This window comes from Channa argus, chromosome 9 (assembly GCF_033026475.1).
Source record: "Channa argus isolate prfri chromosome 9, Channa argus male v1.0, whole genome shotgun sequence".
In the NCBI taxonomy this organism is placed as follows: Eukaryota; Metazoa; Chordata; class Actinopteri; order Anabantiformes; family Channidae; genus Channa; species Channa argus.
The window spans coordinates 12,652,988-12,672,297 of NC_090205.1; the positions used below are offsets into that span (position 1 = coordinate 12,652,988).

Sequence of the window (19,310 nt, forward strand, 5' to 3'; positions counted from 1 at the left end):
GGTTACGTGCAAGAAGTCATCCTTTGATGAGATCTTAGACAGAGACCAATGGGTGGTCTACCCTCTGACAATACCACTATCTATGGCTCTGTCCCCTATGCCTTGCCTGCATGTACTGACTGCTGGATTAATAGGTGAAATAGGTGGTCGCTCATTGCTGACAGATGCTGACTAGAAACCTAAGAATAGAAATTGATAATGGGCTGGGAATAAAACTGGTCAAGTACAGGACACACTGTGCCATGGCCCACAACATGGATGTTTTATTCATTTAGTTACACACTTTGAATAATCTTCTCAGGGAATTGAAACTGGATTTTAATTTTGGACCTGAATCCTGAAGAAATTCGCATGCTGTATCTGTATCAATTAAAGAAAAAAACAGATAATGCCTGTCTCATTTACAATCTTTCTTGTGTCTGAATTGGGAAGAAACAAATGTCTTTTGCAGCATCATCTCACAATGCATAATGCAGTGGTCAACTGTTTAATGAAGTGAGGGCAAAGCTTGTTAAGTTGGGAAAATGATAATAGTGAGTTAATTATTTACTAAGTATTAAAAGGACAATGTTGTGGTGACAATTGGAAATATCAATTATCACGTCACAAAATAACCACAAACTCATATAAAACTCAAAAAAATAAATAAATAAAATACTTCCTGCTTTCTGTGACGTTAGAATTTGCCCAAGTTAAAAGCAGCTTTTAGGCTGTTTAAAAAACCCATTTTGTTTGCCTTAGCAAAAAAATCTCATCAACTGCCTAACAAGTGGCTGTTACAGGGTAATTATTACTTTTAATTATCCCTTTCCTCAGTAACCTAAGAAGAAACAGGTTCCACACATTCATATACTCTAAAGTGCTAATCAATACCTGCTTGTTGAAGCCCAGGGCTTGCAAAGCTTGTTTGACTCCTACAAGGCGCTCCCTGCTCTGGGAAGAAGCTGTAGCTACTGGTGGACTGTCCCCTGGATGACTTTCACTAAGATACCTAAAATGAACAGGTAAAGATGACATTGGCAAATGGTGTTGAAAGTATAAATGTCTGTATGACCAATAACAACAACAGTCTCCTTTCTACGTGATTTTACCTGAGCCACGTACCTATGAGCCAGGACATTGTTGAGGTAAAGTTCACTCTTTTTCTCAGGCGACAGGCCTTCAGCCATAAGATAGAAGATGTTGAAGTTGTGTTGATGAGGAGGCAGGTGGACCAGACGAGACTTCTCAAGCATGTAGGTGTACACATGAGCTTAACCAACAAGTGATGCATAAATAAAAACAACAGTGTAAATATAATTTGTCAAGTAGTGGTAATTACAGTTGTCACTACTTCAAACAGAGTTTGTCACCGCTGTGGCACTATGGCCAGTTTTCACTGATTAAATAAACTGGGGTAAAATAATGGGGTAAATTCAATTTCCAGGATTTTTACTGCCTCCTCCTGGACTTGCCCCAATCGTGGCTCTGATTCTATACATTGCTAAACAAGTTTTTATCTATATCACTGAACTATTACAATCAACAAAGTTATGTAGACTGTGAAAACAATGACAATTTTCTCAGATATCTTGGCAATAAAAATTATTTTCAGTTAAATAACCAAGAAAAAAATGTATTAAAATTAAGCAAATGCAAAACAAAACTAGGATATAGATATAAGAAGTAAAAACTTTTCACTTTTCCACCCTTTACCTTTAACTGTGAAAATCAAAGACAAACGGCCTGTGCTATGGTAACAGAAATGTATGATACCTCTGAGCGGAGTCCTCCTTTTCTCACAGTATTGGATGGTCAACAGCTCGATAAAGCGACTTGAGTTGTTGTTCCTTGGGGTCTTTGCATGACCAAAGGCTTCAAGAATACAGTTCACCTGCATAGTCCATCAAACCAAAACAAAGTTTAGAAGTGCTTTACAATCTCATTTTTCCCAAGATAATAAAACACTGAGGTTATAAGTAACTAAGCACCATTCCCCAAGTACAATTTTGAGGAACAGTACTCTGAACTCTCTGTACTCTGAATTTTATGTTTTGTTCTATTTTTACATTTACTCCTCTACAATTCAGAGGAAAATATTTTACTTTTACTCCACTACATGTATTTTACAAATTTAGTAACCAGTAACCACTTTTTGCAGATGCAGATACTTAAAAAAGTAATAATAAAATAAAATAATCATAATTATAGATGATCATGTATCATGTGTGTACTGTCAGTACACAAAGTCATTAAAATAAGCTCCACCTAAATTATTATGAAAAAGTTTTCTACTTGTAATAAAAAAAAGAACCTTCACCATTTCTTTTACAGTATCAAATTTATTTATACTTCTACCACCTTTGATGAAATTAAAGCATTTATTTCAATGGATTTCATTGAAAATGAAATCCCACTTTGTACCACTAGATGTCAGTGTACATCCATTAAGTGGGTAATCAGTATTTTTTTTTGTGTCCCAGGAGGATCAGAGAGTTACATGACCCAGTTATGGACTAAATAAGGATGACTTCATCAGAACACAACACTTGTAATGCAAGGCTACACACTTATTTGATACCTAACGGATGCAGATGAGGTAAATAATGGAAAAATGGTATAACAATAAGTTAATAATCTGCACAAGTGCAACAACAGATACAGTATTTGCTTTGAGGATGCTGAGTGCAGAGAGGGTCATAGGGAGTTGCATTGTTTCTTCGTAGATTTAGAGAAGGCCGACAGGGTGCCGAGAGAGGAGCTGTGTTATTGTACGAAGAAGTCTGAAGTGGCAGAGAAGTATTTTAGAGTGGTGCAGGACATGTATGAGAGCTGTAAGACCGTGGTGAGGTGTGCTGTAGGTGTGACAAAGGAGTTCAAGGTGGAGGTGGGTCTGCATCAAGGATCAGCTCTGAGCCCCTTCTTGTTTGCTCTGGTGATGGACAGGCTGACAGATGAGGTTAGACAGGAATCTCCATGGAATATGATGTTTGCAGATGACATTGTGATTTGTAGTGAGAGCAGGGAGCAGGTGGAGGAAAATCTAGAGAGGTGGAGGTCTGCTCTGGAAAACAGAGGAATGAAGCTTAGCCGCAGTAAGACAGAATACATGTCTGTGAATGAGAGGGACCCAGGTGGAACGGTGAGGTTACAGGGAGCAGAGGTGAAGAAGGTGCAGGACTTTAAGTACTTAGGGTCAAACATTCAGAGCAACGGAGAGTGTGGAAAAGAGATGAAGAGCAAGTTCAAGCAGGTTGGAATGGGTGGAGAAAAGTGTCAGGTGTGTTGTGTGATAAAAGAGTATCAGCGAGAATGAAAGGAAAGGTGTTCAAGACGGTGGTGAGACCAGCGAATTTGTTCGGCTCAGAGACAGTGGCACTGAAGAAAAGACAGGAGGCAGAGCTGGAGGTAGCAGAGCTTAAGATGTTGAGGTTCTCTTTGGGAGTGACGAGGATGGACAGCATCAGGAATGAGTACATCAGATGGACAGCTCATGTTAGATGTTTTGGAGGTTGAAGTGATTTGGACATGTTCAGAGGAGAGACTGTGAATATGTCGGTAGAAGGATGCTGAGGTTGGAGCTGCCAGGCAGGAGGTCTAGAGGAAGACCAAAGAGGAGATTTATGAATGTAGTGAGAGAGGACATGAAGTTAGCTGGTGTAAGTGAAGAGGGTGCAGAGGACAGGGTTAGATAGAGCAAGATGATTCGCTGTGACAAACCCTGAAAGAAGAAGAATCTATACAATTGTGAATACAACAACATGCATTATTGTTTAAGTTGTTCTTTACCACAAACAAGTTTAGATGTAAAATTCAGTCAGTGGCTTGGTTTGCAGATCACAAATATACATGAGTTTCTAAGCGAAAAAATATAAATGAATTAAAAAAAGACATAAACAATCTCTATAAGAATATTTATTGTAACATTTTTGGTGTTTTGGAAAGTTAAATAGCTTAAACAAGCAAAAGAAATCAAAATTTATTTCAATACTCATGTCAAGCATAATGCCAAAACGGTGCCCTGCCAGAAAAAGTCACATGCTCTAATATTTAGTTGGACCTTTAGCCTTAAATCCTGTACAAATCCAGGATGGGATGTTTTCAATGGCCTTATGCAATGTCACACATTTTATTTCTGTCCAGAGCTGCATTCAATTTTATAAATGGGAGAGTTGGAACGATGCATAAATTCTTCTTCAGCACATCCCAAGGATTCTAAATATGTCTAAGGTCTCAAATCTGTGGTGGCCAACCCAGTTTTAGGTGCTTCGTAAACTCCCTGGTGGTTTTATTTGCTTGATGCAGCCCAATAACTTGGCCCTTCTGATACAGAGCTACATCTTTTCCAAGAACAAATGTCCTCCAACATGGCTGAGTAAGACATGAGAAGTAATGAGTAATTTGCCAATGAAAGGCTCTTGGTTATTTGCTTTGTTGGCCAGGCAGTGCACATGACAAGTTTCTTAGCCCTATGAGCCTAGAAGTCACCTTGTTTAATAGTTCCATGTTCATGTTCATTAATCTGGCTTATTTTGAACTCCTGGATCATGTCCATCCAATAAACAGCTCATGCATGTTAGTAGTTTAGCCTGGTCACTGCCAGTGTCCTTCTCTCAGAGGATGTTCAGCTCAACCAAAACAACACAGTGCGACTTCTCTTCCTCCAACAGTATGTCTCATTCATCAGCAGCCCCGGAACCCTTTTCCATATAAATTAACTGTCATATTAGAGCCAGCAGATACCCCAAAGGTGCCATAACTGTGAGAGCTGAGAAATTAACTCTGTGCATCAACAAATAACTTGTGATGTTGTTTATTGTTAGTCTACATCAATCTAATGCTTTATCAGTCTTCCACACCTCATGATGTAAAATAAGACAGAACAGCTGTAATGCATTTTCACATGAGGTGTGGGTTTGTTTTGTAGAAGCCTGGTATCATTTGCACGCAATTTAATAAAGATACATTGTGGTAGGACATTAAATTCAGTGTGCTCGCACAGCACATTGTGCAGCACATTATCAACATATCCATGTTTGGACACTAGTACTGTCCGCAGGACATTGGGGGGCAGAACATGAACCGGAGGCACAGGTTCCAGGAGATGACAATAATGTCAGAATAACAAAAGAGATAAAAAATGCTTCCTCAAAAACTTTGAGGAATAAGAATAAGGCATTTTGTGTTATTTACGGAAGGTGAGACAGTAGTTTGGATTTTGCTAAATTATCCAGTTATCACGAGAAAACAAACTTTGTTTTCCTGAGATATCACCTCGCTATCACGAGAGATCGAAGTTGTTATCTCGAGATAATGAGATAGTTATCCTGGCTTTGTAGTTAGTGCTGAGCTAAGGTGCTGCTGTCATCAATAATGGTGCTGCCCAATTATAAATAATCCTCGCGTCCTTGGAGTCCGGATTCCAAGTTCAAACTTGCTAAGGGCAAACTCCCAAGTTCAGAAGTCTGAACTTGATGTACTCTGTATTGAGAAATGCCTTTGTAATCTCTTCTTTTGCGTTAATTTGCTAAGGTGACAGGTGATCACAGATAGCTCAACTCTGGCTAATGTCCGACAGTTAGCTTGGTGTGTTCCAGTGCTAAAAAGACAGAAATGTTCAGACTTACATGTTTCATTCTGGGCTCCAGTGCAAAGCCTGTCAGGCTGGAACGGGCTGTTAGGTGTCTCACTATGTGCTTAAAAGCCTCTGTCTTCCCAGAACCACTTTCACCACTATAGAGACACAAAGAGACAGAAAGACAAAGGTGTGATGTCAATCATATCTGAAATGATGCCGTGCTTGTTTTACACATTGTCAGTGTTTCTATTGTTTCCTGTTTTAAAGTTGTTGTGTTTTATACTCCTGAAATGTAAGCCTACCCACAAATTTTTCACAATAAAGTTAAACTTAGTAATATCAGAATTAATTGTAATTGTACAAGGAGCTGAGTTAGTATATATCAAAAAGTCAAAAGATCAACAGCTTTCTTCTTGTCCCTTCAGGGGTCGCCACAGCGGATCGTGCTATGTATGTTGATTTGGCATGACTTTTTACGCCAGATGCTCTTCCTGCCGCAACCCTCCCATATTTATTTGGGCTCGGGAGAGACACCAAGGTGGCCCTTGGTGGCTGGGCGAGGTCACACCTGGTGGGGTGGGATTCAAGCCCATGGCCTTCTGAATCCCAACCCAATGTTCTACCACTGTCCCCCTGTAGCATATATATTACAATATTTACAGTAATTCTATTGTCTATACATGGCAGTTCGTGCCATATATCAAACCTAGCTAGACCTCTAGCGTTCTGCTCTGTATGTGTCTCATAGAGGACAGACATGAGAAGTTTTTCATCAGGATGTTTTCTATATGTGCCACATGGAGTCACATGTCTCCACCCACCTTTTTCTTTCTGAGAGCACTAATGTTGCTCCATTGATCACCACCTACAGCATGCAATTAAAGCCACAATTTGGCACTAGGGCCTCTTTAATTTAGTATTTGATGGATATTAAATCTGACATAAGGTGCCTCTACAGTACATGCTCTGACACTCACAAACATGCAGAGAGTTGAGACCGGCATAGTAGCAGCAAGCAGATGGCTGTGGAAGGTCAAAAGCCCTTACTAATTTCAGCAGTGTGCTTTGGTTCGTGGTTTGCCTGTGTGTATGTGTGTTGCTACTAATGACCCTGCTAAGTGTGAAGTCCAATAGCCTTTTCACTGTCTTTTCATTTAGCTGTTTTTATTAGATTTCAAGGGCATTTTGTTAGAGCACTAGCCTCAGGGGATTAGGGGTGCTGACTGACATAAATGTGTGGGAGAGTTATTACTTTCGTGTACTGTATGTGTGAGGGATACAGAGTAGAAAACGTATGAATGAAAGAGTGCGGAAGAGAAACAATAAAGAAAATGAGCAAGTATGTGCAAGTGTAAATGCAAGTACAATGTCCCTGAATGTCTGTTTGTGTGATGGTGTAAGTGTGATGGATAGCCTGTGGCCGGAGTGGTTAGAACTCAGCAGGAATGCCACTGGAGAGCTGGAACGAGATTTAATTGCAATCACAGAGCTGCATCTGAGAGCAAAATCCTGTTATGCCCCCAGCAAAGGTTCATCTCTGTGGGAGTGTTTAACTGGTGGGTGGCAGAAAGGGGTGAACAAGCCAGGTGACCAGTTAAATTTTGCTTTCACACAATTATTTTGCACTAGTTCATTTGAGTTCATGTTTGTGTGTGGAAAGAAAATAGAATACCTTAAGATGAAACATTGTGGGCGTCTCTCTTGCAACATCGTGTGGTAAGCTCTCTCAGCTGAGGAGAAAATGTGAGGGGGCAGAGAAGAGCACAGACGGCCTGTGGAGCTCAGGTACAACTGACTCACCTAGGAGAGGGTGAGAGAGTGGTAGAAGCAGTACATCAAGACAATGATTAACAGCTTTGTTGTAGCATGGATACACACTTGGGTTGAGCAATGGGAAGGAGAAAGTTTCAGCAAAACTGTAAAACCATTCTGTGTATAATTTTCCATTCCAGTGTGTCCACCTCACAACCAGCAAGTGAAAATTGTCATCATTTCAAACATATACTGTATGCTAAAGGTGGTCCAGACCCCTTTAGTACACCATAAAAGTAAACAATGCCCTATAGCTGAATTCCAGTCAGTGTGACCAAAAGAAAAGTATACCTAAAGTATACACTGATCAACCACAACCACATTTGACGGCAACTGAACTGTCAGTTATTGAAGTTTATGTGGTTAAAGCAGTAGAAATGGGCAAGTATTGGGCTCTAAGTGACTTTGACGAGGGGCAAATTGTGGTGAGACAACTTGAGCATCTCTCATTAGGTAGTAGTCAGTATCCACCAAAAGTCGTCCAAAGAAGGAACAGCTGGCTCATTGATCCAAGGTTCATCGTGTGTATGGGAAGCAAACGGTCCATCTGATCTGATTTCATAGAAGAGCTACTGTAGCTCAAATTGCTGAAAAATGTAATATGGGCTATGACTGACAGGTGCACTACAGTTTACTACAGCCTGCCACATATGGGGATGTGTACCCATGGTCTGGTCAGGGTACCCATGCTGTTCTCTGTCGGCTGCAGAAAGCACCTAAAATGGGCATGTGAGCATTAGTATGGGACCATGGAGCCACAGAAAAAGGTGACCTGGGCTCACCTGTTGTTCACATTGTATTGGATCATATCAGATGGTGAATCTTCAACTGTGTATCATACATAATGGTGCTATGACTGTAGTACTGTTATACCCCTATCTGTAACCAGACTAGCAGATGTGTGCCAGTATTTTATTTGTGGCAGGAAGTGGGAAGGGCTGTGGTGCACCAGACTAAATATGGTGACAGACGGCTAACAGATCACACATGTTGTCACATATGTCATACTCATGTTAGATCCTCCCTGCTTCTCCATAGGCCTCTAAGCTCGGCATGCACCAGGAGTGAAACCAGACACAGGCAAGAATGGGACTGTCTGAGGGTGCTTGGCTTCATTCTGTCATGGCAGGAGAAAATGTCTCCATTCAACCCCTCCTGGGTCCACATGGCCAAGCACTAAACTAGCATTAACTCAGCTACAACATGGACTGAGGGCATTTATGGGGAGTTTCATTCCAAAATTATTTCCCACCATTGCAAATAAAGAGGCTTGCAGCCGTTGCTGATGGATATCTGAACATTAGCACAAATGATAAAGATCTTTCTACAAAGTCATTTACTGGCATGGTATTCTAAGCACTGGATACATTAAATATGCTTTTTGTTTGTGGTTTGTTTCCAAAACTGATAAACAACAAAGTGAAAAAGTGTCAATTTGTATGCATAGGTATGACAATGTTTATGTGTGTAAGAAAGAGAGATTGTTTGTTCTGGATCCCCCTCTTCCCCAGCAGATGCAGAGTCAGTCTTGTAGTGTCCATTAGATGTATTCATTCCCTGCTTATTATAGAGTAACATGGATCCTTTATAGTATAATTTTGCATGTACAATGCAGAGCCTACATGTAGCTGCAAACTCTACACTAGGAGAGCTAAGCACAACATATAGATTATTGTATGCCTACAGTAGGTAAAATAGAGTTAATTTAAGTGCATGCTTACCAAAGTGGAATAGATGGGAAGTTCTTTGTTTGGATTGACCAGCAGAACTATATGTCCAATGTAAGTCTACAAAAGAGCAGAAAACACACCAGAGTCAAAAAAGAAGTTAATCCAATATTCATAATACATTCATTTTGTGGGTGCGAGGTGGTATAGTTCTGCTTTGTTGAACTCGTTTGATATACAAATTGACTTGAAAATATAAGTGCTGTCCCACTCTGACACTAGTGTTCATGGTCTCGACAATCTATCACAAAATGGTATTTTCAAAGTAGAAAATGGTAGGGAAGGGACTTCCAGGGATAATCTACATAAAGACCTTTCTCCAGGAACATGAACAAATCTTCCACATAGCATGCATGTGATCCGTAGGGTCATTTAGACAAGAAAATCTGACAATTTCCGACCATTTTTCAGTAAAATGCTTAATCCAATTCTTTTGCTGCTCTGTCCTTAGCCTTTGGCCCAAGGTTAATTAGTAAATAGAGCAAAATTCACCAATCTTCTTGCAATTTTGTGCTTTAAACAGGGTTGAACCTGACAAATCTATAAATGGTGACCCACTTTCCCCCAATAACATCATGCTTGTCAATAATCCAGCATGTCCTTCCCCAGCTCCTTGCTGCTCTCCTCAGGGGTTTAGTAGTGCACTGGTCTTTCTACCTTGGCAGAAGGCAGCAGATCACTCATCAAAGCCCCATCTCTGACCACCCTGCTGGGAACATATGGAGTGTTACTGCCTTTGTCTTGCTCTTATTTCTGTCCTCTTACTTGCCCTTTATTGCAGTGTTTTTAGATACAGAAACAAAAACAGTAAGAAGAAGAAGGGGACAAATTCAGACAAATAGTAAACATTTTCATAACTTTAAAACTGCAAGCACTGTTTTGTGATGATTTATAAGCTTGAAAACTTAACCCCAAGCCATTATTTGCTTTTCCGATTTTTTTATTTATATTTTCTTTGCTACAAACAGAATTGAGCATAATGCATCACTGTATCTTGTGCAACTCCAATGAAATTACACATATCCAAACCCGGCACTCTCTGATATATGTTACACTTCATCAACAGACTCTACTGTTTTTTAACCACAATTTCTTCTCCCAAATTGACTCACTCTTAATATTTACCACTCATTACTCTATATTCTAATTGTTTCTCTTTTCTTCATCCACCAATCTATTGCCTTTTTTTTCATCCCCTAACTGTGTCCCCTGCTGTGGCAAACCTTGCTGTCTGTTGCCCATCTGCGGTTCCGTAACAACGGACTATAAGTGACTCTTCACAAAGAAGAAAGTACACCTTCACACTGATCTGGTTCCAATCTTTATAGAGATCAGTCCTAGTGGAAAAGTCTGGGCCTGACTACAGTTTTACAAAGAGTGTGACAATGACAGCAATATGAAAAGAACCAATTGTTGTAGATGAAGGATTTTTACTCCGTGATGTAGGTATTTATCTTTCCATCAATCTAGGTGTTAATGAATTTACAATTGGCAGCAATGTGTGTGTGTATTTATACCTCTATATGTTAAGAGGGACCACTATTGACACAGAGGGCAGGGATTTCTGCTCATAAACACTAGCTCCTGTACGAAATAAATACACATTCACCGCCAATCGCTGGCTAAAGTAGGTTTGAGTTGCAAAAATAAATATTATATATCATGATCCAAACATAACACTCAAAAAATTCTCAAAACATAAAGAACACAACACTTTCTGTATGTGCTCTTTGTTCTAATGCATGTTTAACGTTGAGTGGGATTCCTTATTTGATGGCACGAGAACGGTGGATTCTTACAGAAAAAGTCACACAGCTTCTTCAGTCTGCTGCCATCAGGGAGGAGACTGCGGAGTCTACAGGCCAGGACCAGCAGACTCAAGGACAGTTTCATTCATCAGGCTGTCAGGAAGCTGAACTCGCTCCCGAACTTGCCCCCCCTTCCCTCTTCTGCCCCAGGCACCTCAGAACTATGAACCTCATTCAACAGAACACTACCTCATTCAAGGTAGAACTGACATCATTTGACTACCTCTTCAGTCAGTCTAAACTGTCACTTTGATCCGATTATACTGTATAAGCTTTTTTTTGCACTAAAATCTTTTTATCTGCACTGTTTGTTCACTTCGTTGGTTTGCACTCTATCTGCCATGTGCCTTGCGTTGCTTTATTTTACTTAATTTTAATTTTACTTTATTTTTATTTTTATTACTCTTTTACATGCCCTTATTGTATAGTTGTATTTTATATTGCATATTTGATCTAGTTTTTTAGGCTCTACTGTTAGTGTTATCTGTATGTAACATGGGTCTGAGAGTAACACAATTTCAGTTCTCTGTGTGTATGTACTGTACATGTGGAAGAACTGACAATAAAGCAGACTTGACTTGACTTACATAGATTTGGTCATTGCCAAAACGCTTCTGCATCTCATAGAGCAGGCTGCTGTCGGTCAGCTCACTGAGGGATGCCAGGTCATCATTGGGTGCTGGAGGCATCAGTTTGACCTAAGTAAAGTAAATTCAAGAAATAAAATGAACATGCAGGCACAAAGATCTTCAGTCAGAGGTAGAAAGCATTGTAATGTAGATATGTTTAAGAATTTGTGTTAACAAAAATCAGATTTTTTTTCTTTCCAATAGAAGTAACAGCTGAAATATATAAACATATATGTGTTTTAGTGTGTGACCCATCTAGGCATTTGACACATTAATGCCTCACTGTGTTATTTGTATTGCAGAAAGACAAGGTACCTGCTCTAGTTTAGAACCAGAACTTAACGGGCCATCTAAGCCATTGTCCTGAGATAGCTGTCGGCTCATTGCTCCACCTGCCTCTCTAAACATTGCACACTTCTCCAGCAGACTGTCTTGCTTGGCAATAGAAAGGCCAAGGGGGTTTCTGTATGGCACAATAGGCAATGAGGAGAAAAACATTTATTTAAACATTTATAACATAACATTTAAAATCGACAGAACAAACATGACACAAATTGTGCTTATGAAAATGTTGACCTACAAGTTCTTCACAGGAGTGTTAAGGTCATGTGAACCTCCATCGTACTGGTGGTCAGTAGAGGTCAGAGGAGCAGAGGGGTCCCTCAGTCTCTGCAGCCAGTTCTCCTCTGCATTCAGAAGCATTTTAGCTATCAGCTCTGATGCAGCAATGTCTGGTGAGAGTGTACATAAGAAAGACTAATCAGTATACCTGCCTGTAATGGGGTCTAAGAAGGTAGAGGAGAGGAAAATGGCTTCGTCCTGTCTTTCTATTTATGTATGACTAACAACCCTCTGGACTCCCTTCTCTGTCTTCATATCTTCATGTGGATGCAGAAGGGGTTGTCTCAATCTCTAGGGGCTTGCCTGACACCTTCTCTAAGCCTACATGCTGGAAGAAGATATTGATCAAGGCCAGAGAGTCAGACGTGGGATAAATAAAAGGTTAAAGACAACTCTTGAGTCAACTGTCACTATCCCATGCTGAAGAGTTTAAGAAATTGATCAAAGCTCCTCGATACGACACATTTCATCACTTTTACACAAGAGACAGTAACATTTAAGGTTGACTACACTGCTTTCATGAGCAGCCTGGTTCAAAGAGTGGTTTTATTACAAATTATAAATTAAAAATTGTTCAGATTTGAGATGGAAGTAGTACCCATCTAGTTGTGTGCTTGAGGAAAGGAAATATGGACGTTTGAGAAGGTTTGGTTTTCACATTACTATCACTGAGATTTACATGCATTGACTCCCAGTCTTCTTCCCTGTAAGCTGCCGACACATTAGTACTGCATATGTAATTGGGTGTTTTGCTATGGGATGTTAGGCCATCTTTTAGCCATTAAATTACAACCCCAATTCAAAAACAGTTGGGCCAATGTGTAAAACATAAATTAAAACAGAATGCAATTGCAAATTTCATCAACCCATATTTTATTTACAATAGAACATGAACAACATATTAGAAGTTGTTTATGTTCTATTGTGAATAAAATATGGGTATAATGTGGATCTCAACCCCATAACATTATCGCTAACACCCAAATTTAATTTAAAAAGAGTACAACACTAATGCTTTCTATCATTAAGAAAAAAGTTCTCTCTTGCAGATTCAAAATAAAGACTGATTATGAGCAAGTCCCAGGTCCCTGTGCATGTGGTGTGTATGAGCCTATAGTGTAAACTATCACAATAATAATTAATTTGAAAAGGCTCAATTGATTAGGTTAAAATCAACTTTTTTGCTTCCTTTCTTCATTTCGTGTGTGTACATGCACGTGTGTATATTTATGTGAACGTCTAAATGTGTTACCTAAAGGCTTGTCTTGGTTGCAGTTCATAAGAGTCGGGTTTGCTCTGTGCCTCAGGAGCTGGCTAACGATGCTTGTCTGTAAGAGATGAGAGAAAAACCCACATTTTATTAGATCCTAGAAAGATTAATATGCTTTTAAGGGCACTATTATCTGCATTTTCACTCAAACCATAACTACAACAGTAAAATACATTTCACAGCAGGTCATTCGACAGATGATAGCTATCCCCATAGTTATTGCTCCAGTGCAGTTTTAGATATGGGAATGTAGGATCTACTGTGACACAAAACTAAGATTTAAACCGTAAACAGATGATATAGTCAGTGTATGCCACACATGGCAGGTCTGTACAAGAATTGCCCCAGACTGAGGACATCATTTGAATGCCGTACAAACCCATGAAATGGAAAAATTCTATAGATGTCTGCCCTAATTTATACACACATTGACATCGGATAGCTGTTACTTTTGTCCTGTTCTGTTTAGATCTTCTCTTTATTCTATGTTCTCAGGCTCAATTCTGACTTGTTCTTCCTTCCCTCCTATTATGACTTCATCTTTTTTTTCTTTTTTTGCACCCTTGTCTTTACAACATTGCTTCCGTGGAGTAACAGCTGTATCAAGTAGTGTGAATGTCTAAATACTAATTTGTGATGAGATGAACTGATAATACACAAGTACTTTCCTCATCATTTCTTAGTCTAGCACAGCCTGAATTAGAAGTGGTCTTAGCAGCTCAATAATTATAAAGGCAGCATTTTTCCAGTAAATAAAATGATAATGACTGATCATTTTACATAGACTTTATTTACATTTACTCCTCTAGCTGGGTTTTTTCTTACTTATTGGTCAGCAGTTTGTACTTGTACTTGTCTATTGTCTTGGCTTGGTGGAAGTTTGTTCATTTTTTTTCTACTTTTCATGTAGAGAGCAACTGTAACAAGGCAACACATTTTCCCCATGGGATCAATAAAGTAGTTTGAATCTTGAATCTTGAATAAGGACCTATAAAACATGTATTTTTTGGAAAATAATAAAAACAAAATATTCCCTCCTAATGTTGCTCATTGTCTGGCAGAGTTACATTGGTACATTTTTTTTGCAGTTACAAAAAACAATATACTAAACATCAACCAAATATATTATTGTGCTTAACCTAAGTTAAGTGCAAATTTTAACAGAAAAATCAGAAGTATCCTTTAATCCAAAGACACTTAAGTGAAATCAAACCAGAATAAAAACAATAAAGGGGCACTCCAAATGTATGCACTAGGATTATTTTACTAGCACTAGCACTGCTCACCCTGTAACGTTTTGTCTGAATTTAGTTATCACAATTAGTGCTTGAAAACTTGAAATTCTTGTAACATGTAAAATGTAACATTAGAGTAATTGTAGAATCCACTAACTACTCTTTTTTGTTTGCCTTTGGGCTTGTCCCATGAGTTCAGGGTCACCACTGTGATTTGGCACAGTGTTTATGCTGTATACCCTGACACAACCCTCCCCACTTTCTACTGGGGTCAGTAGAGCTGGGGATGGGAAAGGGCTGTTGGGGGTTCAATGTCTTGCCCAGACATATAGACGTAACCTATAGACATAACACCTTGACATATAGCCAGGACCAGGGATTGAACCACTGGCCCTGTGGTCCATAGATGCCTGCCTTGCCAAGTGAGCTACAGCCACCATTAGAAGCCATTAGTAGCCATTAACTACTCTAAAATTCAGAATATCTCAGCTTCTGTTGCATTGATTTGACCCTTCTCCAATGTGTGTAAGGGCCTCAATTTCTTTGAAATCCAATACAATACACACACCGATATACTTTTGTTACAGTTCATACTGAACTAGAACAGAGTAAAAGAGTTATTAGGCATTATCTGCAGTGTGGATGGAAAAATCTGTTTCAGCAGACTGGCTCTGACCTATGTTAACAGGTGTCTACAGCATCTCTACTAACCACAAACTCTGTCAGCTGTGCTCTCATACTATAAATACTGACAACATGTAAGTAGCACCACACGATCTGGACTCTTCATATGGTCAAAGTTTACAAGAGGACCAGGAAAAGGTGACAGTGTACATGGATAAACAGGGGTAAAGACACCCTATAAATGTTTCAGATTTAGTTTTTGTTTTTTCTAAGAACCAAAATGTCCTTTTAATGATATCCATCACAAGTGAAAATAAATCCTAAAATGTAAATACGTTTTACTGAAATCTTGTAGTTCCTGTATTGCCCCAGGGTTCATTTGTATATTCTGTTATAAAACAGAATTAATTAACTTATTCCTAGGAGCACTGTATTTTAACATTGTGTGCTCCTTGTTTGAACCAGACCAGACCAGACTCTGTAAAAAACTGTTACCTCAAGAGGACACCACTTGCAAAGCCCTGTCTTAAAGAAGAGAAGCCAATTGCCAGGGTCTAACTTATCGCAGGAGACCAAATCTTAATTAACTACAGTAATAGGGTCATGCATCTTCTCAAAGGGTCAGCGTTACAGGGGTGTTGGGCTTAAGGTGATAGCTAAAGTTACATTTGCCAGCCACTGTTTCTGGGCAACAGTTTGCTTCTGCCAAAAATCTGCAAAATATTTTACTGGTGATATTTTATTTGGATGGATACATGCACACAAACTTGAACTCATAATATCCTGTGTTGCTGAAGAGTCGCTGTCAGACCAGCTACAATATAAAGAAACTGTGACAGGGATAGGGAAGTTAAGAAGGCACAGGGAGTCGTTTGCATGCAGGAGGCAAAGCACTCGTACCAATGTTTTGTGATTTAGCACTGCAAGGGAAACCTAATCGATTCTCCAATCTAAACTTCCACTCAAGTCAGATGCACTTAAACCTTACACATGCACACTTACACAAAGTAACTGCATATGCAGAAAGCGTGAACAACAAGGATCCATCTATATGGAAGACTGCTTTTGATTAGTACATTTAGTTCTACTGATAAACTTCCATCTGATCAATGAACTAGATGAAAGTATTGTAAAAGAGAAAAAATAAAGCAAAACATCCGATCTGTAAGAATGAAACAAAAAAATATGTTAAGTGGGGGAAGGAAAGAAGGAATTTATGAAACTACTTTTAGTTGGAAGAGTGGCTTCGGGATAGAGATACATAGAGGCAGAAAATGATTCTAGATACCAAAAGAATAAATTATTTGTCAGCAGCCAAGCACACAGGCCAGACATGTAATTAAATATCCAGCTGGTTCAGCAAAATCCTGAATGTGATCATTTCCTTTTCCTCCTAGTTGGGCCACTCCCAAACCAACAAATCCTATCATTACTCAAACAGGCCCCCCCAATCTGAAAGCGAATCTCAGAGACCATTAAAATCCTGCTCATTTAAAATGCAGTAGCAAATGCATTTGCAGTGCTGCTGTGCTGCTGCTTCCTGCAGTTTGACTGTTGCCCATCAATAATCTCAAAAAGAGCAGTTTATCAGTGTGTTCAGGGAAACTGGAGGCAACAATTCATCAATAATTTCTTCATTATTTGACTGCAGTCACTTTGGATCAGTGAAGATAGATAATCTGAATTTAGGCCATTATTGATGACTTGACTTGATTATTGTCAAAACCCTTCTGACATTTTGTTTTGTAGCTGGGAGTTACCTGTCCATATTTAGCAGCCAGGTGGAGGGGGGTCCAAAAGTTGTTGTCGGCAGGATGAGGATCTGCCCCATTCTCAAGCAGTACACAAACCACATCCCTGTAACCACTGGAACATGCTATGTGGAGCTTCAGAGACAGCACATTATGATAGCAAAAGAGAAAAACACAGATGTGATAGAAAAAAGATCAAACTACTGATAGAAGGTGAGACTTAAAAGGACATAAACATGTGAGTTACTTACCAGAGTCACCCCATCATCATTAACCAGATTGATGCTGTTCCCCGTGGCTACAAGCTGTCTAACATCAGACAACATAGTACTGGGTCTCTGAGTCTTTATGGCATGCATGGATGACATATCCACACCTATAAAGCACAAACATAGACATGACACTAATGCTACAATATCTTTAGTTGTCAAGGCTTTGATGAGAATACTGTCATTCTGATGTCATTCCAATAAAGCTGGTGCCCGGTTAGCTTGGCTTAGCATAACAAGAAACGGACAAATTATCTAACTGGCCTCTGTCTAAATAAAAGAAAAACATGAACATAATCAACATAAATCGATTAACACATTAATTGATACCCTTAATTTAATCTAAAAAAAAAAACAAAGAAAGAAAAAAAAGAAAAAAACAAAATCTAAGTCTAAAAATGGCAATAGTGTTTTTATAGGTCAGAATGTTTCTTGGCACTGAATGTCTAACATAAGTCAGCAAGAATACAAAAACATACATTTCACATACATTTCTTTAAATCTGATACGTTATTATAAATAGTTGAATGTTACATATGTTTTGCATTTGAATAGTCCTAAGTCCTCACAATGTCAGCATTGTGTATAAAATTTTAAAAGGTCATTGCAACACTCACAAATGGATGTTAATTGGTTAACTACCCCATGCTAATGCCAAAAGTGATCTTGATTACAAGTAACACTGTCAAAAGTCAGCTAGTACTCAGAGACCGTCAGCCTCTGACCTGAGCTGAGCCTGTGTCCTTGGCTGACACAGAGTTTCTACAAAGTCATTAAAACCTATGAAGACAAATGCACTGCTCCATAATCACACTCACACAGTGGACCTGACATTGGTTGTGCTAATTAAATGTACTAATTATTAATCAGTCGGAATCGATACTCAGATAAGCTCTGGGTTGCTAACAAATGGGGCTGGTTTTATCAGATGCAAAAGGGTTATCTTTGCAAAGAAATGAGGGCCTCAGGGTATGTAGATACTTGAAACATGCTTAGAGTAACTGTACTATAAATGTACTTGAACGTATATTCTCAAAGGCACCAATATGTCTAGAAAACTAGTATTACAATAAATACAAGTGAAAGGACATTGAGAGAAAAATAATTTCTATAGTGGCAAATCTCAAAATCTTTATCCCTGATGTTGAGACACATGGACAGTCTGTCTTTGTACCACAACCACACAAACTTGATGGGGATAGAGAGCATGTAGCCAAGTTGCTATAGCAACAGAGGCTGAGCGAGTCTGTGTGCATAAGACTATGTTTCCTGGTGGCAAACCCAGCACGATGTGGAGAGGGTATGGTGGGTTGCGGGTGGGGAGTGTCACCACAGGGGCTGGCATGCAGAAAGAGAGGATGGTTTGAAAAAATGAATGTGGCTGAACAGTTAGACAGTTGGCCTGTGTGTGTGTGTGTGTGTGTGTGTGTGTGTGTGCGTGTGTGTGTGTGTGTGTTTAGGGTTCTCTGAGCTTTGATGAGTTAGCTGTGTGCAGTCAGAAGTTTGCATTTGTCATTCGATCTCTTGTGATTATGACAGATGGATGAGGGAACAACCTCCATCATTGTCTATATCTGCTTCTGTCGAGCTCTGTCAGCATGAGAGCCATTTGCCTGTGTGCCTCTCTTTATTTCTCTGGCATTGTCCGTGCTCCTCCACTGCTATTTTAAGTTTGACCACCATCAGCTTTGTGTGCCTCTCCTGTGCGTTCATTTCTATTATTCACACCTTTATTGCTCCCCTTTCTTCATGTGAGAGAAGTGCACAGGGCACAGTCCACCATCATTAAGGATGTACTAGCTTAACCTTCACACACACAAACAGGGAAACACACAAACAACAAAACACATAATAAAGCAATGTGGGCTTAACAAGTGCTATTTCTAACTATTTCTGTGTTGGTTGTAGTGACTCCTGCTCCACCCATGGAGGCTGTTTATCAGATCTGCCATTTTCTCTCCTCCTGGCAGAACAGGTCAATACTGACTATACTGGAAACAGACTTTC

The 19,310-nt window shown here is 39.4% G+C and overlaps 1 protein-coding gene across 8 annotated transcripts in view; it reads right to left on the minus strand.

Annotated features, from left to right (window-relative positions):
• myo16 (myosin XVI) overlaps positions 1-19,310 on the minus strand; it is an 88,030-nt gene that overhangs the window by 38,118 nt on the left and 30,602 nt on the right. For all 8 annotated transcript variants that reach the window (XR_010915198.1, XM_067516140.1, XM_067516145.1 and 5 more), the window contains 12 exons: positions 17,286-17,410; positions 17,044-17,169; positions 13,407-13,482; positions 12,114-12,264; positions 11,849-11,996; positions 11,492-11,602; positions 9,091-9,156; positions 7,230-7,357; positions 5,607-5,712; positions 1,756-1,873; positions 1,105-1,252; positions 874-991 (listed from right to left, as the gene is read on the minus strand). Coding sequence is in view for 7 of the 8 variants with exons in the window: in XM_067516140.1 (XP_067372241.1) it covers positions 874-991; positions 1,105-1,252; positions 1,756-1,873; positions 5,607-5,712; positions 7,230-7,357; positions 9,091-9,156; positions 11,492-11,602; positions 11,849-11,996; positions 12,114-12,264; positions 13,407-13,482; positions 17,044-17,169; positions 17,286-17,410 (1,421 nt within the window). In the remaining variant the exon portion in view is untranslated. The remainder of the gene's footprint in view (positions 1-873; positions 992-1,104; positions 1,253-1,755; positions 1,874-5,606; positions 5,713-7,229; positions 7,358-9,090; positions 9,157-11,491; positions 11,603-11,848; positions 11,997-12,113; positions 12,265-13,406; positions 13,483-17,043; positions 17,170-17,285; positions 17,411-19,310) is intronic.